Consider the following 18,840-nt stretch of genomic DNA (forward strand, 5'->3'; position numbering starts at 1 on the left):
AATTCAGAGCTGATCAAATTGATTGGAAGAGTTTGGATGAACAACCGGAGAGGCACCTTAACAGAGCATAGACTATGGGAAAGAGCAGCAATAAGAAGAAACCGTTGGACGATTCGTGCATTAACTACTTTACTGCTACAGCAGCAGCCGCCATCATCACCGCCGCTGTCGCTTCCCTCTCTCTATCTAATTCTTTACTTGTCAAACGTAGGCAAAGACACGACTGGAAAATTGACCCTTACAAACTCATTAACAGAGTTTGGAAACGGAGTATTGACCCTTCCAAGTTCATTAATAGATTTTTACATTGCGGAGTAGTCACCGAAAATGGAAAACAGACATTCCGGCGAAAATGTGGCCGTAGATTTGCCGATATCGAAAATGTGGTCGGAGATTCCACTTTGGATAGAGGCATATTTTAACTGGTAATAGTGGCAATGGTGGTGGAGGGGAAAGAAATTTTATTTTAGGGGTGATGAGGTGGCATGCCACCTCATCAAATGTTAATGCTACGTAGGATTATACATCCACCTTAGACAACTTTAACGGATAAGGGTATATTTGATCCAATAGTATAACGGTAGGGGTATATTTGGACCCAAAGTATAATGAGAGGTATATTTGGCCCTTTTCCAATAGTACAGGGGTATATTCGACCCTTTTCCATTTAACAAAATAAATATTATGTGGCATGCCACCTCATTAACAAAATCAATTTTACTTCTATCTTCTTCCACCACACCTCCCCCTCCCCTCTATTACTACCGTCCTTGTGTCCACCACCATTTTCACAAACTCAAACTTAAAGCCAATGCATTAATTGGATAGCAGTAAATAGAACCTAAACGTGTTGTCAACCAAAGAGAGGGAAAAAAAAAAAACAATGGAACATTAATCCTAAGTCTATGTAGCCCTCTATTTTTTGTTATTCTTTGAATAAGTCCCCTGTTTTCATTCTCTACTGATGATCTACTTTCTGATACCCTCTGCTTAGCCTTCGTTGCCTGCAAAGTTCCATTACATTGAGCGAAACAAGATGTAAGAGTTAAATATGACGAAAGGATCCAAAATAAAAATTAGGAGAAACAAATAAAAGTAGACCTGTTTTTTGCCAATAAGTCAAACCTAATATGAAGGAAAGACTAGTTGCCTATATTACACGACCAACCAATAGTCCAATCCAAAGGCCCTCTGCTTTTAGATTTACAAGGACACACAATACAACAGCAAGGATTCCCCAATAATTAATGCATTGCTTTAAGTTTGAGTTTGTGAAAATGGTGGTGGGCATTAGGACAGTAGTAATAGAGGGGAGGTGTGGTGGAAGAAGATAGAGAGGGAATAGGTTAAATTGGGTTTGTTAATGAGGTGGCATGCCATGTAGGATTGGGGTCAACTTTAATTATGGAGGGGTATATTTAAACCCAAAGTATAACGACAGGGGTATATTTGGACTCAAAGTATAACGAATGGTAGATTTAACCCTTTTTTGATAGTACAGGGGTATATTTGGCCCTTTTCCGTTTTTATATTTAGTAACAATTTAACTCTAAGAATATCAATTTCAACCTTAATGAAATGATTTAGACTCACACAAATAACTATGGCTCATTTTAGACCACGTACAAGTTTCAAAAATCATCCTTTCTTTCTTAAACTCCATGCCAAAGTCAAATACCCTCACATATATATTGGGATGGAGAGAATATAAGTCACAATAATTAACAATTTAAAATATGTAAAGGGCATCGAATAAATCGCGGTCAAAGCTTTTTACATAAATTGAGACAGAGGGAATAATATTTATAAATATGTAATATTAGATTGTAAGCAAAAGCTATTTGGTTCACATAAATCCGTAGCTAACACAATGAATCCACCACTGAGGAAAATAATAATTTTAAGAAATAAAAGTGACAATAATATAAAATTATTGTTTCAATCTAAAACTAGAAAACAAATGGAAGAACAAATAATTTCTTTTTTGAATAAAGTCTTTAAAACATTAACTAAATTAAAATGACCTCAAAAAATAAATTTTAAACCAAAAACTAACTTGAAAAAATAAATTTATTAATGAGAGTAAGGAAAAAGAAAAGAACTTGAAAAAAATATTAAAAGGGAAAAGGTCAAAAATACACCTCTACTTTGGAAAAGGGGCTAAAAATATCCTCAGTTACGAATCTAGGTCAAAAATACCCCTCCCGTCATTAAAGTTTTCAAATATACCTCTGTTTTAACGAAAATCCCCAAATCTCCCAAATAACCAAATTTCATTTTCTAAACCTGCTCCATCATTTAAACCCAACCCAATTAAATAAAAAAACTACATCCCTAAAACCTAGGAACTTGATCACGTTTGGTATCACAATCAAGGAGAAAACCATAGATCTCGATGATACTTCATAACTGCAAAAAGTGACAAGGCATTATAAGCTAAAATAAATAAGTCTTGTTCAATTCCGTGCAGCTACAGCTGATTTTGAAGCTACGCGCGCACGGATGTAATTATGTAAATGGCCTGATACTTTCATTCACTTCTTTGGGAAATATGCTTCTAAGATCGAGAAAATGTCGTTAACTTGCCTTCTCTATGGGTTTATTTTGTCCCACGAGTACATTGCAGTTCTTCTTGAATGACTTCATCACCTTCTTCGGACCCGTGCATAGCCGGAGCTTAATTTGGGAGATTTGTGGATTTCCGTTAAGGCAGGTTATATTTGAAAACTTAAAAGAAGAGAGAAGTATTTTTTACCCAAATTCATAACTGGGGATATTTTTAGCCCTTTTCCTAAATTAGAGGGATATTTTTTATCCCATATTAAAAAGGAAGCAGCAAGCATTGGAAGACAACCTTTATAATTTGCATAGACGAAAGGATAATAGCATTTTGATCCCTAAATTATGGATATTTTGATTATGGTCCTTGATGATATTTGACGAAGCACAATTAACTTTCAATTAATCAAAATGTGTGTTTTAGCCCTTTTATGTAAGAGTATGTTGCATTTGAGTTACTTTTAGAACTATACTACCATCAAATATTGTGTAACAATATAAATTTAACATAACACATGGATAATTAAGTGGTGGAATGACTAATAGTTATAGTAAATTTATGAATATTCATAAGTAAAGAGATCAAAAGTGCACATTTCAATTAGTTGACTGTTACATGCGTTTAATCAACCATTATAAGGACTATAACTAAAATTTACCAATAATTGATGGGGTAAAAGTACTACTAACCCAACTATAAATTAATGACGCGCATGCACTAGTGCCTGTCGGCTGTCGCTGCAAACATTTTGATGAGTTGATGTCTAAAGGATGTGAATGGTAATAATGCTCATTATGTTTAGTTGTTCTCATTGATGCCAACAAAAACAAAATAGAGAGAGGATAACGGGATAAGCAATTCCTGGCCCTTTTTAATCCAAAAAGAATGCGGAAGATGTCAAAACGCTCATTCATTCCCTCTTTTTGCCGCAAAGTTACTTTACAAAAGAGGTAAGAGATTCATCCATTGGAGATAAAACTATTGAAGGTTTTATACTTAATAATCCAAAACATGGCATGATGGCTGCCAGCCTGCAAATGAAGGCATCCTTATTGAAAGCACATACTCCTTCCGTCCCATATTACTTGGCCACATTACTAAAAATACATGTCCCAACTTACTTCTTCATTTACAAAACTAAGATAAAATTAATTAAATTTTTCCCATCTTATCGATAGTATTAAATTCTTTAAAATAGTCAATATTGATTAGAATGTATTTATTGAAGAGAGATAGAGATAAAATAGTAAAATATATCTTTTATTTATGATTTCTTAAGAGGCGTGCAAAAAGGAAATTAAAGTGGCCAAGTAAAGAGTTGGTGGCTAACTTTTATTTCTGTTGTTAGAGAGTGTCGATTCATACTACTTGCAAAACTAAAAACAAGAAAAAGAAAAAGAGGAGAGGGTACAAAAACTTAATTCAGTTTTATTTACAAAGGAAAATTGTATTATAAACTCCAAATTTAATCTTGTTTAATCTGATTTTTGAAAAACTTCCTAAATACGCCTTAACGTGGTATAAATTTACCCAACCAAACTCAAATCCTTCCTTAAAATAACACAAGGAGACCACAAATAAATATAATGAAGATATATTGCAACTTCTTCTTTATTGAATAGTTAAACAAATTACAGAAAAGGGGGAGCTAAATCTGCAAGGGACACATTTTTTCGTTAATATACAGCGGGCAGTGTCTCAACATCACAAATCTAAACTGACACAATAATGTAGTCCACCAATTCAAATTCAGGCGGTCCCCTGCTAGCTGCTATAAATCTCTTTTACTTGTCTTTGTCTCCAGCGCTATTTCGTCCTTCCATTTTGTTTTATTTAACGTAGCATTATTTAACTTTTGAGATGTGTGATCTCCAATATGTCGTTATTTTAACCAAAACAAAATTGCTAAAAAAATAAATTTACAAAAAATTGTAATTATAAGGAGATAAGTGGAGTTTATTTTTTGAGGTATACTAAAAAGAGAAGTCGTAACGAATTACTAATAAGTACTACTACTATTTTCGTATAATAATGCAAAGCCATGTGAATAAGCGAAAAGGGTATATTTCCCTTTAAAACGAGCCTTACGCAATAATGCAGCACAAATTTTAGTTAATCTGTAAGTAAATTTTTTAACCTCAAAAAAAAAAAAAAAAAAAAGGCCATGTGAACCGGGGGACAAAAACTCTTTGCTCTCTGATTACGTAAAAAGTCCCAACTCCCAAGTACAAAAATAATTTCCAGGCCCTGAATGTAATTAGTCATAATATAAAAATTTCAGCTCAAAGGATTCTATATACATTGAACCTGGACATATGTAACTTTGGGTCCATAACAACTCCTCCAAGTGTATAAATAGACCCCGTCTTTAGCAGGTAAACCACAAATTAATCTCCAGCCTTTTCTTTCTTTCTCTCAATTAAACTAATACAGCTTTTTTAACTTCCAATATTTTCTCAACTAATTCCGTTTATTATGGCTTCAACTATAGCAGTGCCTTCCATCCAAACAAAACCCCATCACCGTCACATCTCCGCCGTGCCGGAGAGTGAGGTGCTAAGAAGAAGAAATGAGGAATTAGAGAAGGAATTAAAGAAAAGCATTGAAAGAGAAGAGAAAATGAGAGAGGAATTGAATAAGATATGGGAAAGGCTAAGGGTTGCTGAGGAGGCTGAGGAGCGGCTTTGTTCTCAGCTTGGGGAATTTGAAGCCGAAGCTGTTGATCAGGCTCGGGCATACAGGACACGTGTTCTTCATTTGATGGATCAACTCTCTCTGGCACAAAAACTTCTCCAATCAGCTGCCGTTAGCGTTCCCAATTTCCAATAATAGTAGGGGAAATTGGGCTTGACGTTTTTTCTTCTTCTTTTTGTATAATTATCTAGTATTCAGAATTACTAGTCCAAATTAATTCAGATCGAACCATACAGGGATGTTTGGTGGCTGATTAGGAGTAAATTATTCATGCAAAATCTTGTAATATTGTGTTTGATAGCTAATTATGAGGTGAGTTATTCATGTATAAAATTAATACAGTGTTTGGTTTGCAATTTTGAAACCTGCATAACTAATGCATGTAAAAATTATGAGAGAATCTATGTATTATTTTATGCAGGACAAAAGGTGAAATAGATAATATATGAGTAACTAATACACGAATAACTAAATCCTGAATAACTAATACTTGTATAAAATAATACATAAATTTCCTCATAACTGATTTATGTATTACTAATAGCTGCATAATTCTAATTAGCTAATTAAGCCTAGTTCTTTCCATTTTTCTGGAGGTGTATATTGACTTCTCTCTCTTTTCTTAATTTTCTTTTTTGGTCTTCGAGGTGCAATGGGTGTGTCTCTATTACATCTTCTTATTCCCCCGTTCCGAGGAAGGGTAATTAGTTAAGCTTTATCCGGTGTATGGTTTGGTAATTAGTTTACGGGTTCTATGTGAATTTGATCATGGTAATTTTAAGAGAACATGAACAGAAGGATGTATAACTTGCATACACATTTGGAATTTCTCTAGAGCAGTAAGTTTGGCGACTTAAATTTTTTTTATGTAAGTTAAGGTTCAACATTTGAACTCCTGTTATTTTCCTTACTCCGTTTAAAGGACTTAATCGCCGCATGCAGTAGTAATAATATGAAGGACATCATACATGGAACTTTAACCAAGATTCTTTTTAAAAAATTTAACTACTCTTTATTTCAACTTCAACTTTAATATTGTCCAAACACATATTCAAATGGCGTTTGGACTGCTTCCTGTTATAATATATTGTGCAAGATTATGGGACTTGGCACTAACTTGAAGAAAATATAGACTTTGTTAGGGGGCTATTTTTTGTTCTGAAAATAAAAATTTAAACACGTAGACCTTATTCTGTGGTGGATTCAATTTTTTTTTTGTTGCGGATTCAACTGAATTCGATATTTTTACACAATTGCCAATCTTGACGTTGAAGCTTGACTGCTTATTGCAGCGAGCTAGCTTCGATCTCCTAAGGAATATGAGTTTTTATTTTTGTAAACAAACTTGCGGAATATAGAGGGAGGAATTAAACTTTTTGGCAACTTCCGAAAATATTCATGATTGCCATGATGAAGGGCCAGAAATTGCTCATCTCCGTTATCCATATCATTTTATTTAATTTGTTGTTATATGGAATCATATACATTCCACATACAACATATAATTAATGATCAGTATTGTCACAATTGATCACATCATTTCAACATCGACTGCATATAGATATAGGCGGCAATAAGTACTGTACTATTTAAGTACTCAGCATTAGAACTTGAGGATTGATCAGGAACGTTATATTTTCACGCTGTGAACGGTGGTTTTGTGGTTGTATACTTATGGGAGTCATTGTATTATTGGTGCTAAAGAAGAAAGAATTAATGCTTTCTTTTCCTCTCCTAGTCCTGTCAGCTGATTGGCTAGCTCTCAAGTCCCATCAATATTGCGTGGAGCATTTTTCTGCTTAATTTGTAAATTATCAACAAATAGCACTTTGTAGAGATTTTTTGATGTTGTCTGCCTCTATATTTTGTTCATCGTCTTGATAAAAAGTAACCTCGTGGTGGTTTGTTTTATAAATTTGAAGAGGTTACATAGAATTGCTAGAGTTGAGCAAGGCTTTATTAGTTGACTTGAAGATATCTGAAGTGAGAATGCTGATATGAGTAAGGAAAATACCTAGATAGCGCATTTCATAAAAACTCGATATTTTGTAATCATTCAAAACTTAAATAAATGTAATGAGATACACACTTAAACTTGACAAAAATGTATCTTTTAAACACCTTTGTATATAAGATCAAGTGTGTGAAACACAAGATCAAGTGTGTGAAACACACTTACTTCTAATGTGTTTGATAGACCAATTATAAAATGACACGTATAATTTATTTTTTCTATTAGTATAACTAAAACATAAACTAAAATACAATATGAAAAAACAAATACAACCCCACCCCACCCACCTACGCCAAGATCATCCTCTCCATTTTCCCATCCCCTAGACCGTTAATCCATTTCTCAAACCAGAGGCCTCCTTCACTTCATAATTATGGTGTATTTTTCATCTCTTAATTTTTAGCTCTATTCTTGATTAATTTTATTTTTCTGAATTTGGATTTTTGCTTTAAACAAGTCATTCCCGGCAGAGCAACTTTTCTGATGCAAACCCAATTGCAAAAAATCGGATAAAATTTTAGTGATGGTGGAGACGAGATGAGTGGGTTTGAGGATTTTTTGTGCAGAGGAGACGACAGAATCAAAGAAATTCAATGGTAATGGCATTTTTCTACTAATTTAGATGGGTATGACCATTTCTTTCGGTTATATGCTCACCGGAGATGGGAAGAAGATAGACAATTTTATCTTCATTTTGTCCGGCTTCGTTTTCGGGAGACGAGTTCCTATGGAGTATCCATTTTTGGAGTTTGTTGAATTTTTTTTTCAGATAAAACAAAAAAAAAAGTCAAGAAAAGCATACTCACGCGCGTAAAGCTGTTTGTGAAGCACGTGATTTGCCACATGTGACTCTTGCGTTTAAAAGGCATACTTTTGCCAAGTTTAAGTGTCTATCTAGTCACTAGCTAAGTTTGAGTGTTTATCTTACAAAACATGCCAAGTTTAAGGTTGTATCTAGGTATTAAGCCTACTTATAATGTTATTGAACTTAATAAGTGTTAATTGTGTCCACCGTACCATGTCTCCTTTCTAGCCATCCTAATGACTTCCTGTGATATCTTTTACATTGTTACGTGGCATGAAGCTATGTAGTATGTCCTTAATGGTTTAGAAAATTATGAGTGAACCAGAAAACACTATTTAAATGTCTTTCTAGCTAGAGAGGTTGCGCAGTTCTAAAAGCAGTTCGCAAATTGTGGGAATGGATACAACTCCTCTATGTACTGTGTGTCATATTTGGAAGGAACGAAACTGGAGATGTGTCGGAGTAACTATCCTGAGCTTAGTTGAAATTTTACTCGTCTTAATTTTTATTCTTAGGTATAACATTTGGAAAAGTGTGCTACATCATTTCCCGGCTGTTATTTTTCTAATATTCTACCACTCACATTGGGTCCATCACCAAGGGAACTTATGAACAAAACAAAATTTTGGACCTCGAACTTGAACCCAAAAATCGCTATTATTCCAAATGTATTATTAACGCTATTTCTTCCCCAAGTTTCTGCCAATAATTTATAGCAGCTAAAGCACTATATTATGGAACTAATATGAAAGCTACTTAAAGGAGAAATTAAAGTGCCTACAAGATCTAAATTCATGGAAAGTGGAAACACAAATATTAAACATATAATGATTGTCAACGTTGTTACCAGAAAGATGAAACAAATTTCCATCCATAATTTAAGCCAATTTATATAATTATAAGCATAACTTATTTAACATTTCTTAATTTGTCCATTTGAAGAACAGTTATTTCATTGCAGCACCTTCGCGCTCCCAAATTCAAAAGTAAAATGTACAAAAAGCCAAAAATCACTATAAGGAGATGACTTTTTGGATTCCCTCCCCATGCATCACTATAAAACTTAAACCTGTCAATTGGGTTGGGTCGCCCGGGCCCGACCCACCTAACTCGGTCCGGAATGGAACCCGGTAAGAGGGATAGTAGGCGGGGCTAGTGGAACAATTTAGGGGGTTGGGCCGGACATGCCATGTAGCCCGGTAGCCCGGCCCACCATCAGGCCCACGTTCTAGCCCACCTGGGCACAAGCCCCGCCTCGATTTGAATTAATTTTAAAAAAAAAAAAAACATAAATTGGCAGTTTTTGAAAAATGATTACATATATATGACAATGTTAATTGATATTAGTTATGACATATCAAATATTTACTTGCATAACAGATTCTAGTATACGAGAATCAATCCTATATTAGATCCACATGCTTTCCATTTTTCTTGCCTATTTTTAGGGATACTTGCAAAATTTTGGAAGTTAATTAAATAAGTCACTCAAATTGTCTATTTTATTGGGAGATGATTCCAACTCACCGTTAACCATTTATATTCTTTTGTGTTTTTCCTTTTTTCATAGTTTCCTTTTTTCATAGTTTATCTTCTTTTATATAAACACATCATAAAAAATAATAGAATATTATATATATTACTGGAGAAATTTTAATCCTAAATTATAGAATGCTTTTCTCATACTACACACATAATATATAAATATATATATATATATATATATTGAATCTTTCACGATGGAAATGCACTCTTATCCCAACTTTCCAACATAGGGGGCTAGCTTGCTTCCACTGGTGGCGGGCGGGAGAGTGTTATGTAAAAAGGACCAAGGAGGATCCTATCCTAAAGGAGAAGGAGGAGGAGCAGGACTCGCTTGAGGGGCGGAATCTAATGATTATGAGATAAGCAATGAGACATAAATAAAGGAGAGTACTTAGACAATTCACTTTGAGTATAGGGAAGTCCCGATAGGAGTTCCTCGGGTGTATTACGGCTTTTCACCGAGGGGTGGATCAAAGCGATTGCGAAGAAGAATTGATATATATATATATATATATATATATATATATATATATATATATGCAATATATATACAAATTTACAACAAAAAGATACCAAGAGTATGTTTGTATTTTATATATATATAAATTATACTAAACATAGAATAAAGTTATGTTTACAATTACCATGAATATGCAAATTTATTCTAAAATTATAGGCCAAATACATAGACAGCCACTGAACTTGTCACAATTTTCCATTTAGACACTTTAACTAGGGGCATGACCTATTAGGCACTTGCAGTATATTCAGAATGTGCCAATTGAGCACCTTATTGCAGTATTCCAGAAAAAATAAAGTTTGTGAAGTTAACATGTTGCTTATGTGGCAACAAACAAATGAACGGGTAGCACGTGGCTTTTTTTAAATTTTTTTGTTCTTTCTTCTTCACATTAAATTTCCACGACGCCTTTTCTTCATTCTTCCGCATAGAACTTATCGGAGTTCCACCACAAACTACACAAGTAGTACTGCCAATTCTTCATCATCAAGGAAAAAATACTTGTACCTCTTACTTCTTCTTTTTCTTTTTTAGTTTCCGACCCCATTAATTAATGTTTCATTCATTTACTTCTTCAAAGCCACAGATTGCTTCCGAGATCCCCCCCCCCCCTTATTTCCCCCACCCAATCCTACAATTTCTTAATTTTCATCCTTTATTAGTATGACCAAGTGAACATGGTTCCAATATTGACATCGGGCAGGATTTATTGAACTAAGAGCAACTTCTAAAAATCGAATGAAAAGTTCATTGTACAGTTAGAATGCTAGCAAAGCATCAAAGCAAAGACCTCTGAATATCTCAAATTATCAGCATTAAAATTGATCTCCCAACTGACAAACACATGTTATTAATACTATAATGATGTGTTCTTTCTTTTGAATAGATTTGTATCTCATGTTTGGTATTGAAAAGATAAAAGAGAAATAATGGTGGAGATGGTGGTGTTGAAGGGTTAAAGGTTTTAGTGGAGATGGTGATTTTTGGAAAATAAGATTTTTTTTTGGATTAGGAAAAAAATTTGTTTGGAAGTTACACCAGTTCACACGCACGTGCCACAATGTCATCATAAGTTAGAACCACATTCTTCAAGTGTTTAATAGTCAACTGTCTAAATGGAGACAAGTTTAGAGGGCTGGATCCAAAATTATAAGGATTTATAACCATACATATACTATATATACAACTTAAGATTTTTAAGTCATTATATATTTAATAATGAATGTTATATATAAATAAAACAAACATACTTTAAGTGAAAACATGAAACAAACAAACTAACATTGCAAAATGAAAACACACAAACTTGAAAGTTGAGTATTGAAACTTGAACCTTGAAAATTGAAAATTCAAAATTCAAATTCTAATGAAGAGTTGCATATGCATTTGGGTGCTTATGATCCAAGTGACGGACCAAAATACCGACCGGTCTGGACCTATGGTTCATAGTTCGTCGACAAATTCTACATCGAATCGTATCTTCTTCTAATTATCATAATACCTCCACGTTGGATGCATTCCTTGAGCTAGAGGAGGAGGAGGATTGTCATTGTCCATTTAATTTAAATTTTGAAATTTGAACTTGGAAGTTGGAAGAGAGAGAGAGAGACAGAGAGAGAGAGAGAGAGAGAGGGGGGGGGGAGAGAGATGAGAGTAGGGAATTGTGAGAAAATATGGAGAAGAATGAATGGTATTTATAGATTAAAAATAGGGTCAAAGTATAATTTAAGGAACTTGATGGTTAGAATAAAGTTGGCAACAACTAGATTTTAAAGTATCAAACTTAATAAATTTTAGTAGTAATTTTTTTTTTTAAAAAAATAACTAAAACCCGGCCCGGCCCAGGTAGCCCACTATGTAACCCTACCTAGGTAGGGTGTTGGGTCGGACACCCTTTCCCTCCTCAAACCCGACCCCCAGCCAAGCCCCTGCTAAGGATTAATTCATTCAAATAAATTTTTTCATGGACAATTAAAAGTATCACCTTATATTGTCATCACATTAAGAATGTAGTAAATTTTCTTTTCAATTTTTTATGTTTTTAGTTAAAAGGCATTAGAAATTTGTCTGATATTTTAGAATTTTGAATTTAACTACTTAAATCTTAATATTTTTCAATAAGATTTTTACAATAAAGATCAAGGTATTGTATTGCAATACATGGCTGACATTTTATTAACTTGAAAGAACATCCAGGTTATCTAATAAGACATGTGATATTGAGTTTAAAGATGTAGAGATGATCAGTTACATAATAATAGCAATTTTTTTGGGGGGCCTAAAATCTATGCTTTAATTGCCTTACCCTCGAGTCACCCATTCTAATAATTCATATAAATGGGACGGGAAAGTATTTTAGACTAAATGTGCAGATTAATGTCTATACCTCTATTTAACTTATCAACATTAATTTCTTTGTATTTTTTCTTCCTTTAAATTTATGATTTACTCCATACTTGACTCCTCTTTCTCATATTGCATATTTTTTAAGAGTTTTTACTTTAAAAAAATATATATAACAAGTAACCTTTAACAACTTTCTTGTTTTTTCTCGTCACTTTTACTTTTACTTGCATAGGCTTTGTATAACATAAGGAGGTAGACCTAGATACCTAAGAATCTATCGGTTCACAAGAATAATGATTGCATTAGCCTTAATACATGGCGTCCCTATAGGTATATGCCTTGATAAGGTGGTCTATATACTATTGGGTGGAAATGATGTTACATGTGAGGACATGGTGTACCAAGAGCCTGATATACATAGAAGTTGGACCTACTCCTACAATGCAAAGACAAGCATATGAGCAAATGAGTATGAACATCATACAAACTTAGATGGATTTGAACTAAATAATAATGAACCACAAATGGTTCTAGCAAAAGTGGTGTGAACAACACACAAACTTACATGTTTAATGATGCATTTATCTTCTATTTAGATCGGTAAAGATAAATTTCAATAATACTAAAGAGACCTTGTATCCTATTCCACAGATGGTGGATGGTATGTCCAAGGAAGATAGAAGTAGGTTACTATTCTATTGGTCTTCTTTGTACAACGTGCCTATTAAAGGATTTGCAAGTCTCCCGATGAAGTTCCTTCTCATAAAGATTTCTGGAGAAATTGATGGCATTCCTAGTTCTTATACATGTTATTTTAGCTTATCAATGACTGAATACTCATCTTTTAGCATGATCATAGAGAAATTTACTCCATATTTAACAATTCCTAATTATGAGGGATAAAGTTAGAAAACGTTTCTTTCACTCTAATAGGCAATTAATCCAACTTCTCTGTAGCCAACACTTCATTTATTTATTAATTTTTCGCAAAAACCAAATATCGAGCTTAGCTTTGGGTGACTGATGGGAAAGAAAAAATGTATCTTGGGAAGTGAAACAAATTTGGGAAAAAATTTCCACCAAAGGCATTTTTCCCTTAGCGAAGTGTCTAATTACACTTACAATTTTGAGTTTTGATGTTGAATGGAAAAAATGCCACTGATTACTCAAATGTCCATTTTTTGAAGTCACGATTTAAATTTTTTCACAACTATAAAAAGTTCTTTACATAAATATAGCACCGATAATATACCATACAATTAATTGGAGTGCAATTTAAATATAACTTTGATTCTTCAATATTTAACAATTCCAAATTATGAAGATAAAAATAGAACTATGCAAACGCTTCTTTCACTCTAATAGGCAATTCCAACCAAACGTTATATTCCAACTTCTCTTAAATCAACACTTTTTTTGTTTTTTTCTCAAGAACCAAATATCTCAATTTCATAAGTTGGGGAGAAAATGGCCAAATAAGACCCCCACGTTTAATCAAAGTTCCAACTGCACACCATACCTTTACGGGGGTCCTATTACCCCCCCTGAACTTTTTTAAAATGGAATATATTGTGCCCTAAAATGTCAATCCTAGCTATGTGTTCAAGAGTGAAGTACACACGCCTAATAGTTGTACATTTTTTTTTAAAAAAAAAGGTTTTAAATATTTTTTTTCTTATTCCTTTTCCATAACTCTCTCTCTCTTCTGTGAACCCAACATAACAATCCTCACCCCCATAATGTACACACCAGCGCACACTCTCTCTCTCTCTCTCTCTCTCTCTCTCTCTCTCTCTCTCTCTCTCTCTCTCTCTCTCTCTCTCTCTCTCTCTCCCTCTTCTATATTTTTCATGCGCTGCCGCCACTGGTCAACCCAAATCTGGCAACATCAGATCTTGCTAGAATTTCAACAACACTAACTCTCTCTCTCTCTCTCTCTCTCATCATTTTTCTCAGAGGAAATAAGGCCGAATTGACGGAATCCGAGGAAATAAGGCGATTCTTGCGTAAAAGAGGAGATCCGGCGAACTCCATTTATTCCAACCCCTTCACTATGGTCTCTGATTTTGTTTTTATTTCTGATTATGTGGGGGTAGAGTTTGCAAATTTCACCAGTTTAATGTCCAACGACTTTTTTTACCACTAATCTAACTCATATTTTTCAATATAAATAATGAAGTCTGACTTGTAGAATCAAATTTGGTCACTTTATGAAATTCTTATGAGAAAAAAAAGAGCTCAAATATAAAAAATAAAAAAATGATGGTAGAAAAGGTTAAGAAAAATTGTGGTATTATGATGGTAGTGTGTAATTATTGTTTCTATTGTTCTGAAACATGGGTCTTTCAACAGTTAGGAAGAAAAGCTAAGAAGAAATTTTGAAAAAGGAAAAAAAAACTTTAAATTATAATGATAATTAATTAGGTGTAATTAAATGTGAAGTACCCAATTAAAAAATGACATGCGTCTAAGTTAATTAGATTTAAGGTTTTTTTTTATGCCACTCACTTGCCTCCAAGAGAGTCTGCACATTCTCTATGCCACCTCAGCACCTAAGGCTGAGTATATTCCATTTTTAAAATGTCCGGGGGGGGGGGGGGTAATGTGACCCCACAAAGGTATGGTGTGTAGTTCGAATTTCGGTCAAACGTTAAGGGCTCATTTGGTCATTTATTTAGTTTTGTTTTTATTTACCGAAAGTCACTATTCATTTTTGTTGCACAAAAATAAATTAATTTTGTTCCAACTATCACGAAAGTGACTTTGATAGGATTTGGAAAAATCTTACCTAAAATGTGAGAGAAAATAACAAATATATCCCTTATGTTTGAGGGTAGATTGAAAATTACTGAAATTTACTCGTCTTTCATATAGCAAATTCTTCCACCTTCCTGCAATTATACTATCATAATATCAAAAAGAAAAAAACTAAATTTACAATGCGATGAAAGATGTGATCCTCTCCATAAGTACATTGAAGAAGGACAATTACACCAAGACAAAGAGATTCTCACAAATATATTTAAACACTATGCAATTCGCAAAAGAATCCAACTTATGGTTGAAATGTCATGTCTCACGTACTGTTAAGTTGTAATTGAATATTATTATACGAGAAGAAGTGGTGAATATTACTGAACGTGTACTCAACATGTATGAAGGACTGCCAAGTTGGAATTTATTGAAGGAAGTAGTATTATAAATTAGTTAAGGGACTTAAGTGTAAGTTCTCTATACTACAGGTAGAAATGTACACAGATTAAGTAATTTAGTTAGGAGTTAAACATTTCATTAAGTTAGTTAAGAAGCATTTAATTACACTGCTTATATATTGTAAACTGTGTGATTAACACAATTAGATTGAATTAATATACAATCATATAGACAAATATTCTCTCACTGCAACTTCGTCTTCATCTTGATTTAGGGTTTTTACCCATTCTTTAATCAATATTCACGGTATCAGAGCTACAGAGATTCTAGTTCAATTCTTTCCGCATTTCTTCTTCTTTGTTTTCTACGAATTCATCAATGGCAATTAATGAGCCTGAAGTTGCTGCAAATGGTTCGAACAATTAATGTCGACAATTCTGAACAAAGCTCGACTAGAAGTCAAGGTCCCGAAATCTTTTCTTGCATTCTTTAAATGTAAGTGAGATTCAAATAATTACATTTCAATTAACAAGAGTTGAGAACTTTGCAATTTGGAATAGTTTAATGAAAATTGCTCTATGAGGAAGAAATGAGATTGGGTTGGTACATGGTACATGCAGTAAGGATCAATTCCTAGTATCATTGGGAAAAAGTCAATGCGATCGTACTTTTGTAGATAATGAGTGTTGTGTCCAAGAGTTTACTGGGCGGTATCATGTACGCCACAAATGCACGCGAGGTGTGGAATGAATTGAGTGAAAGATTCAACAAAGTTGATTGTTCAAGAACATACAATGTGCATAAAGAAATTGCTCTACTGTCTCACGGTACTGCATTAGTCTCGACTTATTTCTCAAAATTAAAGAATTTATGGGAAGAGTTTGAAGCCTTAATTCCCACTTCTACTTGTAATTGTGACAAGTCTAAAGAATTTCAAGCACACTTATAAAAATTGAAAATGTTTCAATTCTTAATGGGGTTCAACGATTCATATCAACAAGCTAGAAGTCAGATTCTATTAATGAGTCCCATGCCATCTATAAATCAAGCCTATTCTATGATAATAAGTGATAAAGAACAGTTTGTAGCTGCTACATCTGGTGTTACGGCAGTAATCCTGCATCTGTAGGAAATATGGAAATGGCAATGTATTCAAGGGGTAATAATGGTAATCATAATGGTAGCAACAATGGCAATGCTGGTTTTCATGGTAATACCAGTGGTACTAGTCATTCAAGAGTTAAGAAAAAAATATAATCTTCAATGTGATGTGTGTAAGTTGAAAGGACATACAAGAGAGCAGTGTTAAAATATAGTGAGGTATCTATCTCATTATAAGTTCAAGAAGAGGCCATTTAGTGTTGTCAATGAGAAATATGGTCACACTCAATACAACCATGATCATCATAGACAAGCTCATTATTCTGGAAATTCATCAGCTCATAATGTAGTGGTTGCACCTCAAACAATATGTGTGCTAACAATCCAATGCAAAACCACAATGGTCAGAGTTTAGGTGTAAGTGAAGATCAACTCAACAACAGTCTCAGCTTGGGCATGAGTGCAGGACAACAATCTCAGATGATGTCTTATTCAGTCTCAATGCAAATGGGTCCTTTCTCAAAAGGAACAGTGTGAACAAATTGTGGATCACATCAAAGGAAGTGGTGATCTAGCCTTGTCTGCAACTACTGCAGGTATAACTACTAATTTGATTCAAATGTTCAGAGCAAATAGTGAAGTAATATTTAGTATTTATTCGCATCTAAATATTTACAAAAGAATGGATAATAGACATTTGTGCTACTAACCTATTGTTAGAGGCTATGAGTACACCAAACACAGTATGGAGGGACCTAGTTGAGTACCAGTTCCCTTATGCAATATAGTAAGTATAGAAGGCAAGACTTTACCCTGAAAAACTCCTTACTCAAGGAATTAAAAATCACGACCTACCCCAGTAGGATTTCAACTCCACTACACCGAGCAACTTTATATTACAACCTATTGTAAGCTAGGAACTAACTACCATAATCCTCAACCCTTACAATAGTAGCAATCTAGGAACTAACTCCCGTAGTCCCTCAACCTTTGCAATATACCAATTGCAAATACCTCCACTTGACTAACTCTAGCCAAGGAAACTAATACACATAAACTAAATCTAGCCTAGTGTACCACTCAAAGTTCTTTTGAAGACACTCTTCCAACAAGCAACCTTTGAGAATTCAACTAATACAACTAAGCTAACTCTAGTCTATTGTACCACTCAAGAGCTTGTGGAAGCAAACTTGAGACATGAAGACACCTATACGCAACCACTTTTATGAAAAGAGTAGGTTTACAGTTTTAGCACAAAGGACAAAGCTCAACTGCCTGAGAACTTAAAGTATCTTCCTTTGTAACAAGTGAACCCTTAATTTGTTGTAGTTTTGTCTTTGATGGTACTTGAATAACTTTGTGATGGCTAAGCTTTTGTTGTGAATTTAGATTTTTCAAGACACCCCAAAATACCTTGTAAAATGTTGCTTTTATACTAGACTGTTGTGCAGTGAACAGTTGTTGTTTTACAGCCGTGGTTGTTGACTGCACGGACTGCTGTAGCTGTCAACTTGTACAAAGAGAGCAGCAGGAGGACCGGGTCTCATTCTGGTTCTTCATAGTTTGACAGTCATCAAAACATGGAATATGACATTTTCTATCAATTTTCCCCTTTTTAATAATGACAAACTTAGATGCGCTAGCCCCTTGAGAAGCTAGATCCCACTCGTTCCCCCTGCTGCTTTTCCCCCCTGAGAGCAAGATCCTACCCATTCCCCCTGTGACGTAGACCATTTTTGAAAAGAAACATAGCAACGTATTACAAGTGACACCTGGTATTCTTCCCTTTTACGCCTATTTCCCAATGACACAATGTGATCTTTCTTATTACAAGTCTCCATCTTTGCATTTCTCCATCTTCCCCTTTTTGGCATCAACAAAAAAGACAGTTAGATTTGGCAAAATGAAGTTCAACATTACTTACTCAGAGCCACACTGGCAACACAACCATGGATGTGAGAGATACAAGAGAAAAACTATCATTTGTACCGGAATATTGTCACGCAAAAACGGGAGAGAGATAACAAAAAAAAAATCAAGGGAAGGCATAGGAAGGGATTTTGGTTTGGACACTTAAGGAATTTGAGGCTTCTAGGGATTTT

At 34.2% G+C, this 18,840-nt stretch overlaps 1 protein-coding gene across 1 annotated transcript; it reads left to right on the top strand.

Annotated features, from left to right (window-relative positions):
* The first annotated feature begins 4,929 nt into the window (after positions 1-4,929).
* Positions 4,930-5,610, top strand: LOC132056297 (protein RESPONSE TO LOW SULFUR 3-like). Its single transcript, XM_059448425.1, has one exon. The coding sequence runs from the start codon at positions 5,036-5,038 to the stop codon at positions 5,387-5,389; it is 354 nt and encodes a 117-aa protein (XP_059304408.1). The 5' UTR covers positions 4,930-5,035; the 3' UTR covers positions 5,390-5,610.
* Positions 5,611-18,840: the final 13,230 nt, after the last annotated feature.

Source organism: Lycium ferocissimum, chromosome 5, assembly GCF_029784015.1.
Source record: "Lycium ferocissimum isolate CSIRO_LF1 chromosome 5, AGI_CSIRO_Lferr_CH_V1, whole genome shotgun sequence".
NCBI lineage: Eukaryota > Viridiplantae > Streptophyta > Magnoliopsida > Solanales > Solanaceae > Lycium > Lycium ferocissimum.